Below are 19,278 nucleotides of genomic sequence, written 5' to 3' on the forward strand. Positions count from 1 at the left end.
AGTCACTGTGTTTGTCAGACACTAGTAGCACCTGCTTTCCAGTGCAAACAGGCTCTTGTGTATTTTTGTTAGAAGTGATCCTGACGTGAGCCGCACTTACAATTGTTTTTCGCAAGGATATCCATCTACACTGAAGTATATATTGACACTTGTGCATGAGGGTAGAGACAGTGTGATATCAAGTCTAACTGTTTACTTTCCTGTGTCAGAGTGAGCTGCGACTCAAAGAAGACATTATTCCTGTTTTAAGAAAACTCTAGTCTTTTATAATTCAATTGAAATCATATATCATATGTTTTTGAGAGGTAACATATATTACTGTACTTACTGAATGTGGTGTTCTAAACAGCTGCACCCCAAAAATTATAAATGCAAAAAAAAATATGTTCTGCTATTAATAAAACTGTATTGTAAAGGTAACAATCCCTCATTTCCCTATCTCATTGTACGTTCACTTTGCGTGGTAGCAATTAAGTTAAACTACAGTAATTTCACTCCTGTCCTGGTGTAAAAATCCATCATGGATCAGTCAATAGAAGAACAGGAGCAACCCAGTACTAGTGCTGGCAATCATAGAACTTCTTCAGTATCTACTTTTAAATAAAGTCAAAAGGTAAGAAGAAGGTGTAGGAAAGAGTACTCCAAATCTAAACAATGTTTGACAATCTCTAAGAAAACATTACCTCTAACTATGAAGTAAAAAGTTACTGCTGAAAATGTAAAATTTCGAACATGCCATACACTACATGCAGTGGCAAGGAAAGGCTCAACCATGGCCTTTATTTGTGAGTTGTAGTCCTGCCACTGCTCTTTCATGCTCTAGAATGCCTATTGCGAAAGCTAGGGCCAAACACGGTCAGCTATCTCTCATGCACCACCTTCTAAAACAGTCAACTTCTAAAACAGGCAGATAAGTGCACAAAAAGAACACTAAGGTTGAAGAACAAACTGTGTATTCACAGATCCCTGAGGAGAGTCTAATGCTGAGTACACATTTAATGATGTGTACCCAGCACGATCTCACGAGTGACAGGACCAGCGGGGGTCCTGGCATCTGCAAGTGCATACACACTTGCCAATGTCGGGAGCGACATCGCGATGGCATATGACAGCATGGCCCCCCACTAATCGCCCTTCAGACCTGCTGACAATGCGCGGGAGCGCACATCATCAGTGGCATTGAGGGCACACACTAGACTAGCCCAATATGTCATTTAATCTGACTGGATTGGCCGACATATCATATAGTGTGTACTGCCCATAAGGGTGTCCACTGTCCATGAGTGCTATGTGTGAGCCTGACATTTCTGACATTGTAATTCTAGAGAAGCCTCCTTCCACCATTTCACCAAATGTGAGGATGAGTAGTAAAAGTAATGATGATAATGATTTAGACATGTGGATGCTATTTTGGAAGTGCAATAGGATGAGGGGGATAACTGTGTATCTGGCACTAATGAGGATCTTGATGATAAATGTGTTGGACAAGAACAAATTGATACAATTCAGGAGGATGATGTTTTTGTCAAAGTAAGTCAGCCACCAGTGGCAACACTTCATGTCAGTGTTTAGAAGTACAGTCTCATGCTTGGGAATGCATGTTTTTTACCCAAATCCTGACAACATTTGTCAAGTCATCTGTACCATTTATGAGGCCAAAGTAAGTAGAGGTGGGGACGTTAGCCATCTAGGCACCTCCTCCCTGTTACATCATTTGCAGCAAGTTCATTAAAATTATTGAAAATCTGAAAAATTATTTAAAATAATAGCAAGCAGACCAGCATCAGCTACCAGCAGCATGTATAGATACCAGCACATTAAATCTCCACCGCCAACACCTTCATCAGCAACCTCCTCATTAATGTGTGGTAGTCCTGCATCCAATTTGCAAAGGCTGACTGACTCCTCCCATATAAGGATTCACAAGTAGAATCCTTGCGCACTAGGGCTGCTGCTGCTGGGGGGTTAATCTTCATCACAGAAGGGGACCAAGAAGACTTGTAGTTTTAAACAATTGACTGTGAAACAATCATTTGCAAGAGGAACCAAGTATGACAGCCGCATCCTGTTGCACAGCATATCACTGAAACCATAACGGCTATGTTAATATTAGGTCTGTGTCCAATGGGCTTGATTTAGCAAGGAACGCAACTGTGAATGCAATAGAGATTACGCACGCAGTCTTATTGCAATAGTATGCTAATCCATTGAAATCACTGAGCTTGATTCGTTAGATGAGTTTGCTCGCTAGATGTGTTAGCACGCAGTGAAAGTATGCAAATCCGCAATTGCACAGCAAAGCAATAGCATGCCCACTATGTCTTAGCATGTGATCGCTCTGTGTATGCAGATGCCCACCAGCCTGTCTTAAGATGCCCACTTTCCCACGTCATGTCCAGGAAGTGTATGCAGAGCCGGCCCTAGGCATAGGCATTCTAAGCTAATACCTAAGGCATCTGGAATGCCTTAAGAGCATTCCACGGCTCTGCAGCTGCCCCCCTGCCGCCACCGTGTTCGGAGCTCAGCTCCGATCCAGCAGCGCAGCGGTCAGGTGGGAGCCAGGTCAGAATGAGCCTCTGCATAGAAGCTCATTCTGACTACAAAGGACAAGGAAGATGGCCGCTGCTGCTAGAGGACGGGAATGCTGTGCATACCCGGCCGCGGCCACTCCTCCCATCATCCTTTGCGGAGCAGAGCCGTGACAACTCACGGCTCCGCCTCCATTTTCCCGGCCCACCGCCCAGCGCCATCGGACCAGGCAGGCACCACTTCACCTGGCACTGCAGGCAGCAACTGCACAGCCCAGGACTACAGGACGGCCCCGTCGACTCCCACTCCAACCTGGCTGACCAGAGACAAACAACAAGAAGAGTCTCGGTAAGTTAGCTCAGGCTGGGAGAGGGGCAGCGCTGGGGCACTCACATATGCATACTGTATATGTGTGTATAATATATATATATATATGTGTGTATAGTATACAAAGGGTACTGATAGTAGCGCTAGTTCCTATATGGATTCTGTAAACATCACAGTCCTTTGATGAATTGGTTAGTGTTCTACTATAATCCCATTGTCACGGTGGCTGCTCTCAGTTCTCCAAAAGGATTGTTGTTGTGCGGTCCCAAAATTTATGAAAATACAAGAGGTGAGAACGAGCGCCTTATAGTTAGTAAGTTTTATAATTGAATGCACACTTATGTTAAATTACAAAGCGTACCGTGTGTGCCTAATAAACAGGCATATAATGATGTGTTCCTCGTCCGCAATTATACGTTCCTTTTTAGTGTAGAACTTCCCTCCGGGTTTAGGATGGTTAATACAGCCACAACATTTATGAAAGTAGAAGAGTTGAGATAAAACGTTTTATAGTGTAGTAACTTATACCATCAGCCGCACACTTATAATAATTTACAAAGCGTACCGTATGTGCCTAATAAATAGGCATATATTGATGTATCCTTGATCAACACCTTCACATCCCTTTATAATGTGGCACAATTAATTCACTCCAGGTGGGATTATAAATGGGGAGAAAAAGATGCTTGCATAGTGTAGTATATTAAAAAGTTTTTTAATTACACACATATAACACAAAAAAACACAATTACAATTTAAAGATGATTTTAAAGTTTATCTGTTTGATATAGCAGTCCCAGATAGCGGGGGTCACCACAGCCTCAACGCGTTTCGTATATATATATATATATATATATATATATATGTGTTTGTGTCTGTGAATATATATATATATATATATATATACTGTACATTTATCTATATGTGTGTATATATTATATGTGTGTGTGTATATATATATATATATATATTCATATAGTATGTGATATAATATAGTATGTGATATAAATTTTAATGTGTGTGTATATATTATATATGCAGTGTATATATATATATATATATATATATATATATACACACACACACACACACACACACAGTCAGGTCCATAAATATTGGGACATTGACAGAATTTTAAGATTTTGGCCTCTATTCACCACAATGGTTTTGAAATGAAACAAACAAGATTTGCTTTAACTGCAGACTTTCACATTTAATCTGAGGGTAATTACATCCAAATCGGGTGAACGGTGTAGGAATTACAACAGTTTCAATATGTGCCTCAAACTTTTTAAGGGACCAAAAGTAATGGGACTATCAACTCAAAAGCTATTTCATGGACAGGTGTGGGCTATTCCCTCGTTATTTCATTATCAATTAAGCAGGTAAAAGGTCTGGAGTTGATTCTAGGTGTGACATTTGGAATCAGTTGCTGTCAACTCTCAATATGAGATCCAAAGAGCTGTCACTATCAGTGAAGCAAGCCATCATTAGGCTGAAAACTCTAAACAAACCCATCAGGGAGATAGCAAAAACATTAGGTGTGGCCAAATCAACTGTTTGGAACATTCTTAAAAAGAAAGAACGCACCGGAGAGCTCAGCAACACCAAAAGACCCGGAAGACCACAGAAAACATCTGTGGTGGATGACAAAATAATTATTTCCCTGGTGAAGAAAAACCCCTTCACAACAGTTGGCCAAATCAAGAACACTCTCCAGGAGGTAGGTGTATATGTGTCAAAGTCAACAATCAAGAGAAGACTTCACAAGAGTGAATATAGAGGGTTCACCACAAGATGCAAACCATTGGTAAGCCACAAAAACAGGAAGACCATATTAGAGTTTGCCAAACAATATCTAAAAAAGTCATTACAGTTCTGGAACAACATCCTATTGACAGATGAGACAAAGATCAACTTGTACCAGAGTGATGGGAAGAGAAGAGAACGAAAGGAACTGCTCATGATTCAAAACATACCACCTCATCAGTGAAGCATGGTGGTGGTAGTGTCATGGCGTGGGCTTGTATAGCTGCCAATGGAACTGGTTCCCTTGTATTTATTGATGATGTGACTGCTGACAAAAGCAGCAGAATGAATTCTGAAGTGTTTCGGGCAATATTATATGCTCACATTCAGTCAAATGCTTCAGAACTCATTGGACAGCGCTTCACAGTGCAGATGGACAATGACCCGAAGCATACTGCAAAAGCAACCAAAGAGTTTTTTAAGGCTAAAAAGTGGAATGTTATGCAATGGCCAAGTCAATCCCCTGACCTGAGTCCGATTGAGCATGCATTTCACTTCATGAAGACAAAACTGAAGGGAAAATGCCCCAAGAACAAGCAGGAACTGAAGACATTTGCAGTAGAGGCCTGGCAGAGCATCACCAGGGATGAAACCCAGCGTCTGGTGATGTCTATGTGTTCCAGACTTCAGGCTGTAATTGCCTGCAAAGGATTTGCAACAAAGTATTAAAAAGTGAAAGATAGATTTAGGATTGTTTAGTTTGTCCCATTACTTTTGGCCCCTTAAAAAGTGGGAGGCACATATAGAAACCGCTGTAATTCCTACACCGTTCACCTGATTTGGATGTAATTACCCTCAAATTAAATCTGCAAGTCTGCAGTTAAATCACATCTTGTTTGTTTCATTTCAAAGCCATTGTGGTGGTGAATAGAGGACAAAATATGAAAATTCTGTCAATGTCCCAATATTTATGGACCTGACTGTATAATATATATATATATATATATATATATATATATATATATATAATACAGGTTGAGTCTCCCATATCCAAATATTCCGAAATACGGAATATTCCGAATTACAGAATAATTTTGCCATGACTGAGATAATAAAACCTTTGATTTTTGATAGTTCAATGTACACAAACTTTGTCTAAGGCACAAATTATAAAAAATATGGTATAAAATTACCTTCAGGCTGTGTGTATAGGGTGTAAATGAAACATAAAATTATTTCATGTATGTACACAAACTTTGCTTGAGCCACAAAATTATTGAAAATATTGTATAAAATGAGCTGCAGGCTGTGTGTATAAGGTGCATATAACACATATATGCATTCTGTGTGTATATTGGGGTCCCATTCCCAAAATATTTTATTATGATATGCAATTATTCCAAAATACGGAATATTCCGTTATCCAAAATACCCCTGGTCCCAAGCATTTTGGATATGGGAGACTCAACCTGTATATATATATATATATATATAATGTGTTTGTATATTGTGTATATATATATATATATATATATATGTACAGAATAGTCCGGCACTCGCCAATGGGAAACGCCATGTGCGCCAACGTGCGCTGAAACATTGGCATATACTACCGGCTCTGTCTGGTTTGTTTTACTGTTGCTGCTGAGACCTGTGGAGTGCCCTCCGTTTTTCCTATATATATATATATATATACACACATTTAACAATATATATTATAATTAGGGGTGTGCACCGGTCACTTTTCGTGTTTTGGTTTTTGATCTGGATCTTTCTTCGTGTTTTGGATCTGGATTGGTTTTGCCAAAACCACCCTTCCGTGTTTTGGGTTCTGGGTTTTGTGTTTTGGATCTGTATTTTTTTTTAAAAAGCATAAAAACAGCTAAAATCACAGAATTTGTGTGTTTTTCTGCTCCTATGCTATTATTAACCTCAATAACCTTAATTTCCACTCATTTCCAGTCTATTCTGAACACCTCACAATAGTGTTTTTATATCCAAAAGGTTGCACCGAGGTAGCTGGATGACTATGCTAAGAGATACGAGTGGGCGGCACAAACACATGGTCCATCTAGGAGTGACACTGCAGTGGCAGACAGGATGGCAGCTTGAAAAACTAGGCCCCAAACAGTACATAATTCAAAGAAAAAAAAGAGGTGCAAGATGGAATTGTCCTTGGGCCCTCCCAAACCCACCCTTATGTTGTATAAACAGGACATGCACACTTTAACAAACCAAACATTTCAGCGCCAGGGTCTTCCACATGACTGTGGCTGAAATGATTGATTCGTTTGGGCCCCCACAAAACAAGCTGGCAATTAATCTGTCCCTGCACAAACTGGCTCTACGGAGGCAAGATGTCGTCCTCATCCTCCTCATCCACCGATTCCTCACCCTCTTCAGTGTTGTGTACATCCTCATCCTCACAGAGTATTAATTTGTCCCCGCTGGAATCCACAACCACAGGTCCCTCTGTACGTTCTGGAGGCTGGTCGCCCTGGAAGAGTTGATAATTCATTTTATGAACATCATCATCTCCACATTTTGTGGAAGCAACCTCCTACGCCTTTCGCTGACAAGGTTCCCGGCTGCACTAAACACTCTTTCGGAGTACACATTGGAGGGGGAGCAACTCAGGTAAAATAGAGCCAGTTTGTACAGGGACCTCCAAATTGCTTCTTTTTCCTGCCAGTACAGGTACGGACTGTCTGACATGCCTACTTGGATGCTGTCACCGATGTAATCCTTTAACGGACAGACGCACGCTTGTCGCTGCTGCTTTAAGGATGCAGGTGCGGCTACAGCCCACACATTTCACAAAGACAGAAAAAAAAAGAAGAATTTTTTTATTGTTTGTGGAGCGCACTTTGAGAGTTACACCACCCTTCAACAGACAGACGCACGCTTGTCGCTGCTGCTTTGAGGATGCAGGTGGAATCTAGATGGGATTTGGAACCGGGGACACACTACCTCCATCAATTGTCTAAATCCCACTGCACTAATGGCGGATACCGGACGCATGTCTAACACCAACATAGCAGTCAAGGCCTCAGTTATACGTTTTGCTTCAGGATGACTGCTGTCGTACTTCATCCTCATCGCTAGGGACTGTTGGAGGGTCAATTGTTTAGTAAAAGTAGTGGTGTTCCTACTTCCTCTCTGGGATGATGAACAACTCCCAGCAGCAGCAACAGCACTAGGAGGAAGTGGTTCTTGATCTTTCCCTATTTTATTTTTATCAGAGAAAGTTTGGTCCTCCATTTATGCTATATTGATATATACGTGCGGCTAAGGCGCACACAAACACAGAAAATATTTTTTTATTTATGCTGCAGAGTAGTGCATTGTGGGTTACACCACCCTTTAAGAAATGAGCCAGCCGGCTCTTTACTTATGGGACATAGGCGCACGCTTGGCGCTGCTCCTTTGTTGATGCACGTGCAGCCACAGTGCACACAATTCACAAACACAGAAAATATTTTTTTATTTGGTTTGGAGTGTACTTTGGGGGTTACAGCACCCTTTAACGGTCAAGCCAGCCGGCCCTTTACTTATGACACAGGCGCACGCTTGGCACTACTTTGTTGATGCACGTGCGGCTACTGCGCACACAATTCACAAACACAGAAAATATTTTTTTATTTGGTTTGGAGTGTACTTTGGGGGTTACAGCACCCTTTAACGGTCAAGCCAGCCGGCCCTTTACTTATGACACAGGCGCACGCTTGGCACTACTTTGTTGATGCACGTGCGGCTACTGCGCACACAATTCACAAACACAGAAAATATTTTTTTATTTGGTTTGGAGTGTACTTTGGGGGTTACAGCACCCTTTAACAGTCAAGCCAGCCAGCCCTTTACTTATGACACAGGCGCACGCTTGGCACTACTTTGTTGATGCACGTGCGGCTACTGCGCACACAATTTACAAACACAGAAAAAATATTATTTTTTTTTAGCACTTGGGGGGAGCACCCCTGACGGACAGAGCACCCCCTGGACAACACTACAGCACCCCTTTAGGACTGGGACACTGCACAGGACTTTGGAGTGGACCCAGCCCCTATGGACAACTGACTGCACAACACAGTCCAGCCAGCCCCTATGGACTTTGAAGTAGTGGACACAGCCCCTATGGACAACAGCAGCACAGCGCAGCACAGCACAGCACAACACTACTCTGCACTACACTACACTACACTAAACAGCCCAGTCAGCCCTAACTCCCACCCTCCCTCTTCACTGTCCACAGTCGAGTGAGAAAATGGCGCCGACGTGGGTACTTTATATAGGATCCAAAACCCGCGAGACCCGGAAGGCGGGATGATGACGTTTTGCCTCGATTTCAGATCCGAGTCAGGCGGGAAAAGTCGAGCCTGACTCGGATTGGGGGGGTTCGGATTTCAGAAATCCGAACCCGCTCACCCCTAATTATAATATATATATTAATATATTATATAATATATATAATAGCATATAACATCGCAGCATCGCCCGTTCACTTGAATTCAATTCACAGAAATATTGCTGCACAGCTGATGACAGATATATCTGCTCATCGTGCGGTGTCTATGGGTGGTCTACCACCCGCCTGTACACTTGCTGTAGAAGCCGGCAGGTAGGGGGTCACGATGCGACCCCCGGCCAGGGGGACCGGAGAAGATGGTTGTTCACTGTGTATGAAGAACCATAATCTGCAGATATATCTTTCAGCTGTGTACCCACTTTAAAATTGGTGGTGCGATTATCTGCTAAGGGGCATCTGCCAAAATTTTGCCTAAGGCACCAAATTGGCTAGGGCCGGCTCTGAGTGTATGCAACCATCGGTAACATCGAGTATGCGATTGCAGCACTTGTGGCTGACCATACTCTACTGCAAGCTCTGCGAGTGATTCAGTGTGATTTTCAACCATGTGACGTGTACTATGACACTGCGTCTTAATTATGCACACCTCTTAAGCGGTGTTAAGTTGCTCAGGCACGCCTGTGTTCACACCACCACTCCCCCATTTTCATCGACCATCCCCTGTAATCACCCACAAATAGCTTGTCCTGTCACTCTAGCGAGCTCTCTATGCGCAGCGAGCAAACGCTTCACGATCGCATGGACTAGTTCGCGTACATGCACTGCGGTGCATGCGCAGATTGCAAAAATCGGCAGGCTGTGTGCGAATGCAGTCTAGCGAGCGGGTTTGAATCGGGCCCACAATGCAATCTCAGCACAACATAAGAACACCCACTTTACCTTACACACATCCGTAATGTTTAGCAGGACTGCAAAAACATTGGTACAATCGCAACGTCATGTACACTTGCACAAGTCCTGACCTTACTAAGAAATTGCTAACATCTACGCACGCTATCAGGCCTTAGGCTGCGTAGGGCATCGCAGTGGATAATTTATGCACGCCCCTGCAACAGCGTTAAATGCACTGGCACGCCTGCATTTGCCCAACCACCCCCCCCCGTTACCACCCACAAACTGCACTTCCTGTTTCCTGTCAATCACTCTGCGATGAGTCTGCATATTCACTGCAATCACAGTGCCTGATTCAGCTTTGGGAATAAAGTGAGATACACTGTAGCAAGTAACTGTGCATCTTGGTAAAACCATGATGCACTGCAGGTGGGGCAGATTTAAAATGTGCAGAGAGATTTAGTTTTTTTTTTCTCAAAACTAAAATTTACATTGCAGTACATTGCGACCGAAAATGGGGGTGTGACCTATTTAGACCACGCCCCATAAATTACATTATTTGCGGTCAACGTCAGGCTGGGAGGCAAGTCCAGCACTATGTCAGTAGCTGGGCTGCTCCCAGCCCTTCCTGCACTGAATGGATGCCGCGCACATGCGTGCAGTTTCCATTCCTCTTCTCCTGGGCCGGCACCGCTACACGGCTTCAACGGTGGAGGTGCCCAACGTCCCTTCCACCTGCGGGACATTTTGCCCCGTGGGTAGAACAACGGGACAGTGCCCGAAAAACGGGACTGTCCCACTGAAATTGGGAATCATTGGGAGGGGTGCACCCGTTTGACCGCACTAGTCGAACATGCCTCGAGCCGACCCTGCCGCTAAGGACCCAATGGTTGACAATATCATGTAATTGGATCACTACATTTTGGCAACTATGCTTGATCATAGGTTTAAGTCCTATGTAATGTCTTTTTTTTCCAACTGACAGATCTTAGGAGATGCAAAGAGCACCTTGCAAGCAAGTTGTCAGCTCAAGTGGCACATGACACAAATGGCCTGACTCAGACCTGCTCGCTAGATGCGGCCGCACGCTCCCAGCGTATGGAAATTCAGCTAAGTGACGTCAAGGCAGCCGCTCGCACGGCAAGGCATAAGCACAGACACTGTGTCATGGTGAGCGATCACTTTGTGCTTACAGACGCCCACCAGCTTGTCTTTAGCCGCCCACTAGCGTACTTCATCTCCAGGAAGTATATACAACCATCGGTACATCAGGTTCCATCGGATCTGACCGCAGCGCTTGCGGTTGACTATACCCTACCACAAGCACTGCGATCACTTCAGTGTATTATTCAACCAGGTGACGCGTACTATGACGCTGCCTGGTATTTATGCATGCCCCAGGAACGGCGTTGAAACACTCTGGCACGTCTGCATCCGCAACTCCACTCCCCCATTACTACTGGCCTGTCCCTGTTACCACTCTCAACGGCCTCTCCTGTTACTCATTCCACTGGGCTGTCTTTGCAGGGCGAGCGAGCACATTCCGATCGCTCATACTATTTTGCGCACGCGCACTGCGATCTACACGCATACGCACATTAGCGAACATCGTCTGCAACGAGCAGCCACTTGCTAGCGAGCAGGTCTTAATCAGGTCCAAAGTCTCCTGCTTCAGTTTCTCCTACAAATGATGCTGCCAGGGAAAAATTATCTTTTCCAAGAGACCCACTTGTGATGATGATGAGTCTACTCAGCACATCAGAGAGAAACATTATAACATATGGTCAGACTTAAAAGTACTAACCACATATATTGACACCTCTATTGTGACTCAGGGCATAATTCAGCAAGGAACGCAAAGGAAAAAGCGAACGCACTTGGCTGATGTTTTTGCACTACGCAAGCATATGCACCACACTGCGCGTGCGCAAACTAGCCAGTGCGATCGGGTTAGGGTACGCAGACTACACGCAGTGTGCACGTAGACCCTTCCGAAATTGATTGACATGAAGTGCCGTTTGTGGCTGGTGATGGGGGGTGGTCAGGCAAACGCAGGTATTATGATGCCGTTATAGGGGCGTGCATAATTAAGGCAGTGCGGCGGCATACGCAGCCATACCGTAAGCTGTACACGGGAACCGGGAAAAATCCTGCGGCAGGTCAGGTCAACCACTATTATGCTAATGGGTCCGATGGTTCTCGATGTTACCGATATTTACACTATCTTGCGTACTGATCAGGCTGTGAGTAAAGGGAGATGGGCAGCTTAGTATGGGGCTGGGCATCTGCAACTTGTGCTGTGGTCTCCATGAGTATGCATTGATTAGTATATTCTCGCAGCGGACAGGTGCATGCGTCTGCATCCGTGCGTTCCTTGCTGAATCAGGCCCTCAGTCTGATACAGTAAGCATTAATAGAATGGTGGAGGATTACTTTAATGATAATGTACAAATTTTCCATCTCACACTGGGGCTGATTCATTACGGATCGCAACTGTGATTACGCACTCAGACGGACGATTATTGCGTACTGCGCATGCATATGCATCACAATGCGTGTGCGCGAAGGCTTCACTGTGATCACACTGCGATTGCACTGTCCACGCAGACACATCGCAGAGTGATTGACAGGAAGTGACCATTTGGGGGTGGTGACGTGGGGGTGGTCGGAGAAACGCAGGTGTCAGTGCGTTTGAACGCCGTTTCAGGGGCGTGCATAAATTAGACACTGCGATGGCATATGCAGCTTGAGCTTTCACTGCGTGCGATGAAGTTTGCAAATTCTGAGTAAGGTTAGACCTGTTGTAATTGTGCATGACTCTCCAATGGTACTCAATGTTACCAATGGTTTCGCAGACTTGCAATGTATTACAGATGTGAGTAAGGGGAAGTGGGCATCCTTATGTTGTGCTGCAACGGCATTGCGATTGCAAATATTAGCATACTTTTGTAGTGGGTCTGCATGTTTAATAGCGATCCATAATTATTGCTGTTATTATTATTATCCTTTATATGGCACCACAAGTGTTCCGTAGCACCTAACAAAGTACATAAACATAAGTGAACAAGAAACCAGTGACTTACAATACAATACAGGACAAGGATATGCTGCATTAGCGAACATAACACTCAAATTAAATAGTAGAAGAAAGTATAAGGAGAAGCAAATTAGGGAAGAGGGCCCTGCTTGTGAGAGCTTAAAATCTAAAGGGGAGGGGCAGAGAAACAGGCGTGACACAGATGGGGTAGACAGGGAGAAAAGAGCATGTAGTAGTGTGTTAGGCTGAGAGCTGATATGCCTTGATGAAGTAGTGGGTCTTGAGAGCCCGTTTGAAGATTTGTAGAGAGGTGGAGAGTCTGATAGGGAGAGGGAGAGAGTTCCAAAGATAGGGAGCAGCACGGGCAAAATCTTGGAGGCGGGAGTGGGAGGAAGTAATTAGTTGGTAGGAGACACGGGATGCATTTGTTGAGCGAAGTGGGAGTGTGAAGGGAGATGAGGTCAGAGATGTAAATGGGAGAGGAGTGGGTGAGGGCTTTGTAGGTGAGTGTAAGAACCTTGAATTGGGTTGTGAAGGGGATGCGGAGCCAGTGTAGGACTTGAAGGAGAGGGGAGGCAGGTGTAGAATGTTTGGAGAAGAAGATGAGCTGAGCAGCAGCAATTAAGACAGATAGGAGTGGAGAGAGGTGGGAGTTTGGGAGGCCAGATAGGAGGAGGTTACAGTAGTCCAATCTGGAGATGACCAGTGAGTGGATGAGAGTTTTAGTAGCATCCAAGGTGAGGAAGGGTCTAATCTTAGAAATATTTTTGAGATGGAAATGGCAGGACTGTGAGAGGTGCTGTATGTGTGGTTTGAAGGAGAGGGAGGAGTCCAGGATAACTCCAAGACAGCGCACTTTGGGGCTAGAGGAGATAGTTGTGACATCAATTGATAATGAAATTGGGGGAAGTGAGGTTATGCGGGAGGGTAGGAAGATGATCAGCTCAGACTTAGACATGTTAAGTTTAAGAAAGAGCTGGTACATCCAGGAAGACATAGCAGAGAGACAGTTGGAGATGCGGGTGAGGAGATAGGGGGAGAGGTCAGGGGAGGAAAGGTAATTCTGAGTATCATCAGCATAGAGATGATATTGGAGGTCAAAAGAGTTGATGAGTTCACCTAAAGAGGATGTATATAGGGAGAAAAGGAGAAGTCCAAGAACGGAACCTTGGGGAATGCCTACTGTTAGTGGAAGTGGGGGGAAGAGGAGCCATGACAGGAGACAGAGAAGGAATGGTCAGATAGGAAGGAGGACAGCCAGGAAAGGACAGTGTCACGTAGACTAAGGGAGTGAAGGATTTGCAGGAGGAGAGGGTGGTCCACAGTGTCAAAAGCAGCATAGAGTAGTGGCATTTGGATTTGGCAGCAAGGAGGTCATTGGTGACTTTTGTGAGGGCAGTTTCAGTGGAGTGGAGAGAATGGAAGCCAGATTGAAATGAGTCAAGGAGGAAAGGAGGGTGGTGAGGAGGTTGTAGGGAAGTTTCTTGTACAGGTTAGGTTAGAGAGAGGATAGGGGAATGAAGCGAGTCCAGCATGGAGGAAAAAGAAACAGTGTCGATAGCCTCAATATTCTGCTTAGTAATGGTAGGCCTAGGAGGTAGAGGAGGGGAAGTAGAGAGGGATAAATTAAAAGAGAGAAGGTGATGGTCAGAGAGGGGTAATGGGGAATTAGAGTAATCAGAAATATCACAGCAGTGAGTGAAGACCAGATCAAGTGAGTGTGTTTCGAACCCGTTACAGGGGCGTGCATAAATTAGCCACTGCGATAATGAATCAGGCCCACAGTCCCTTGAATACTGGGAGGAAAAAAGGCAATTTGGAGCGCCTTGTACAAATTAGCTATGGTGTACTTAAGCTGCCCACCCTCTATTGTGTACTCGGAAAGAGTGTTTAGCACAGCCGGGAACCTTGTGAGCGATATATATAGGAGACTACTTCCAAAAAACTGATGATCATCAAAATGAACTACACATTCAAAGAGGAAGACCTTTGCCACCACGTACAACAAGCAGAGACTGTAATGGTGGATTCCAGTTTGATGAAGATATTAACAACAGTGATGAGGGTGAGGCTGAGGATGATAATGACATCTTCCAACTGTGACGATGAGTAACAACACTGTTAGCCTTAGGCATATTGTGAGCTTTAACCAAATTACCAAGATATTTTCTTTTACGGTGGTCCATACAAACCAAGCACTTCAACCACAAAAGTGTCAGTCTCTGTCGCTGAAATGCTTGATTTGTTAAACTGTGCATCTCCTTTTGAATATATAAAGACACCATATCGGCCGCACCATCGGATATTGCGTCAGCCTATGACATGCACAGAATGTCTGAGGGACCATAGCTGCTGGTGTCAGTGGAATTGCATATTTGGACACAGTAGCTGACACCAACTAGCCTGCGGCATGCCCCCACAGATTAGCCACCTTTCCCTAGTTACCACCCAGAAATGCCCATCAAAATTGCGGTAACCATCGGGAAGTACGCGCAGAGGAAAGGCGCCCGATGCTTTCCCTACGTCCATCTCAGAATCACCTCCTTTGCTTTGTAAGACAAGTTTATATCATACTTGCCTACTTTTGAAAAAGCACTTCAGGGAGATTGTGAAAGCAACACCTACGAGCGCTCTCAGATATGGGCGTATACTGCTATATCTGAGAGGCGTGTCATAAAATTGAATTACATCCACATGTACATGAGCCCCAAAGCAGTTAGTAAGATCTACTTGTTGATGAAAATATACTGATACTTCTCAGAAAATGCATGTATAGCCATAGGGATCATTGTGCCTTATAACCAATGCAGGGAAATTATACTAATGATCCCATTTGAATGTATATGTCTCTGTTTTTTCTTTTAGAGAACAGTATCATAATGGGGGTAAGGTGAAATGAGGGAGATTGGTAGATTCTTCAGGGAGACAGGGAGATTGCTGCTATTTCAGGGAGTCTCCCTGACAATGAGGGAGGGTTGGCAGGTATGGTTTATATGGCAGTGACGTATCTGTAATGAGTGCAGGGTGTGTGATGCACATGGTCCCTTAAGTCACACTGTGCACCCAGAACACCTTATTTCCTTCAATGTCTTTAGAAATATGGCACCAGCACAGAAGATAGGAAATATATGGCAGAATCTTTTTTTAGCTTATACATGTTCTAGGAGGCTTTGCCAAATATATGGTGCCACCGGCAACCAAATATCCTGGAGGAGAGGGTACAGAAAACACCTGCACACTGACCCCTTTATTCGTCACAATGCCTGTGACAAAATGGCCTGATTTTTTCACATCCTCTCAGGTGGCAAAGATTGGGCCTCACCCTTTGCACATTTTGGTTGCATTTTTATAATAAATGCATTTGTAGACAATGTGCCTTTGCACATCTCCTTTGCCAGGGGTACTTCTAAGGCAATTCGGTGTGCACCTTATTTGAGTTTTACATAATCTAGGACCCGGAAAGCTATTTATGAACTGTATATACTTCGTTTGTCAAATTTTAAAGCAGTACTGCATACTTGCCAACTCTCCCTCATTGTCAGGGAGACTCCTGAAATAGTAGCAATCTCCAGTCTCCCTGGAGAGTCTGCCAATCTCCCTGATTGCACCTTACCCCCATTATGAAGCTGTTAGATTAAAAACAGAGATATATACATTCCAATGGGGTCATTAGTATCATTTCCCTGCATTGGTTATAAGGTACAATAATCCCTATGGCTACTTGCATGTTCTTAAAAGTATCAGCTTGTTTTCATCAACAAAAAGATCTTACTAACTGCTTTGGGGCTCATTTACACTTGGATGTAAGTCAATTTTATTACATGCCCCTCAGATGTAGTAGTACACGCCCACTTTACCGCACGCTCATACAAGTAGGTGTTACTTTCACAGTCTCCCTGAAATGCATTTTCAAAAGTAGGCAAGTATGCAGTACTGTACTTTAGTAAAATTGTCTGTGGTGCAAATGTGTCAGGCTTCCATAAATTGGACAAAAAACATACATCTCCTATAATTTTCTAATGTAAATAAATTTTCACACCTACAGTACCTCAATTCTCCAAATAAGAAGTCCTGGGGTTTTGGTGACCGCTTTAAATGCAGCACTGAGTGCCATGATATCAAACAGTTTTACTTGCGCACTACGGGGACCTAGAATAGAGAAAACATAATACAACACTGTTTTAGTAGCAAGAAATAAATGATGAAGCAATTATAACCAGGCAATCACCAAACATAATAAATGTGTTGATCTTCCTGATTTGCGATTCAATATTAAATTTAATGACATAGGGCCTGATTCAGTATGGATTGCAATTGCGATCGCAGCTGTGTAATCGCACTCAATGAAGCTGCGAATATATGCTAATGCCTGCCACAGCTCAGCCAGCATAGAGACGCCCACTGCTGCACTTCAGTAATACCTCACAGTCCTGAGTATACATCGGTACCATCGAAGCACATCGGCCTGTCACACACAATTACAGCAGGTCTGACTCATCGCATAAATTGCAAGTCTCGTCTCACGCAGTGAGTACACAAGCTGCGTATGCAATCGCAGTGGCTAATTTATGCACGCCCATGCAATAGCATTCAAACGGACAGACATGCCTGTGTTTCTCCAACCACATCCCTGTCACCACCCCCAAATGCTCACAGGCTGTCACTCACTTTGCGATGGATCCCTATCTGTGATTGAAGCGCACGCGCAGTGCAGTACTGAACAAATGGCTGATCTGCGTACATAGTTGCAATTGCATATGCTGCTGTATCAGGCCCTTAGTCCATTAAATGAGTAGACCTGCCAACAATTCTTGGGAAGGGGGTGGGGGGGGTCTCCATAACAGAGTCTATGAGATATAATATACATAGATTAAAGTAATACATACACCAGGAGACCATTGCGTATGTCTCTTGCCAGGTCATATGGTACGATAAGAGCCGTCCTGGCGAAGAGTTAGAACTTAGAAGTAAAGTGATAGCTTCTTACACTATTACTTTACTTTTGGGTATGGACCCAGTGAGGTTAATACACACATTCAACTGATGAGCTTTGCATGGCTGACAGGTAGAATCTCTTCTATGGGCTAACACGTCGAAAAGTAGGATCCATGCCACTCCTCAATACAGAGATAGCCAGTATAATTTGCAATCTCCAAGAGATAAGGGGAATCCAGTATCCCCTTAGAGGTAAAATGGACAACACTGTGGTTACTCTTGGGTGCAGGTAAACCTCGGAGGAGATATTGGGGCTTATGTAATAGGTTGTGAGCTGGTTTTGCCTTTAAAATTATTGCAGCTTTAAAAAATATGGGAAGACTGGTAGGAGTGCCCGGAGCAACTGCAGCTCGCAACCTATTACATACGCCCCATATTCTTTTTTTTTTTACGATAGCAAATGTGTGTCTTTTTGTAGATAATAAAATAATTTTCAACTGTTTGATGGAGGACTAAAAGTTTATTATTCCAAATACACTTTAGAAATGGTGCAAAAGAGAGCTCTCTCTCTCTTTCTTTCTCTCTCTCACACACTCTCTCTCTCTCTCTCTCTCTCTCTAACACTCTCTCTCTCTCTCTCGCCATTTCAGCCATATGTAACTATTTTACAGGCTCATTACTAGAGCACAATATGGGAGCTCTTAGTCCACACCAATTTTAAATAAATAATATATCTTAATCAGTACCGTTATCACTGCTATTAACATTAATCTTAAAGTAGTTATTATTTCATTAACAGGAAGTATTTAAAACGACAGATCTAATTGGCATTGGCACAATGCCCTCACAAGGTCATTACTTGTACATGCCCGAACCCATCATTTTAAGTCAGCTATCAACATATTATATACGTTTTTTTTTTTATTCTTACATCCAAGTACTTATGCACTCACCGCTATTTATTAATATCTATCAGTTATTCTCTATACTATAGCATTGGTTCTCAACTCCAATCCTCAAGTGCCCCCAACAGGTCATGTTTTGAGGATTTCGGTCTGTGGAAGCAGGTGGGATAATTACTAACCCAGCAAAATAGCTTAACTCATCTGTGCATGATTAAAGATATACACAAAACATGACATGTTGGGGGTACCTCAGAACTAGAGAACCATTGCTCTACAGCAGGGGTGGGGAACCTTTTTTCTGCTGAGGGCCATTTTGATATATATAACCTTATTTGCGGGCCTGGTGCAGGCCATGGTCCCCTTAGTGTGACGTCACATGGGGCGAGGTCACAATCGCCGATTGATTACAGCAATGCCCAGAGCACCCTGAGGATGCTCCGGGGAGCTGTAAGGGCAGCGGTGTGACCATCTGAAGCGTCCTAAGGGCACTCCAAGTGACACTGCTGCATAGATTCTGGATGCAAGGTTCCATTCTAGGCACAGAAACAGACAAATCACAGGTGCACAACTCCAAATTACTGATATATATATATATATAT

General features: G+C 43.7%; 1 protein-coding gene across 3 annotated transcripts in view; it reads right to left on the minus strand.

Moving 5' to 3' along the window:
- The window catches only part of AVIL (advillin), a 118,069-nt gene that overhangs the window by 68,751 nt on the left and 30,040 nt on the right, over positions 1–19,278 (minus strand). For 2 of the 3 annotated variants that reach the window (XM_088465927.1, XM_088465928.1), the window contains exon 2: positions 16,888–16,988. The exons of the other annotated variant lie outside the window; for it this stretch is intronic. In XM_088465927.1, coding sequence (XP_088322053.1) covers positions 16,888–16,988 — 101 coding nt within the window. The remainder of the gene's footprint in view (positions 1–16,887; positions 16,989–19,278) is intronic. 3 annotated transcript variants of the gene reach the window in all.

The sequence above is a fragment of the Taudactylus pleione genome, unplaced genomic scaffold (genome assembly GCF_031769625.1).
Source record: "Taudactylus pleione unplaced genomic scaffold, aTauple2 ptg000065l, whole genome shotgun sequence".
Classification (NCBI taxonomy): Eukaryota; Metazoa; Chordata; class Amphibia; order Anura; family Myobatrachidae; genus Taudactylus; species Taudactylus pleione.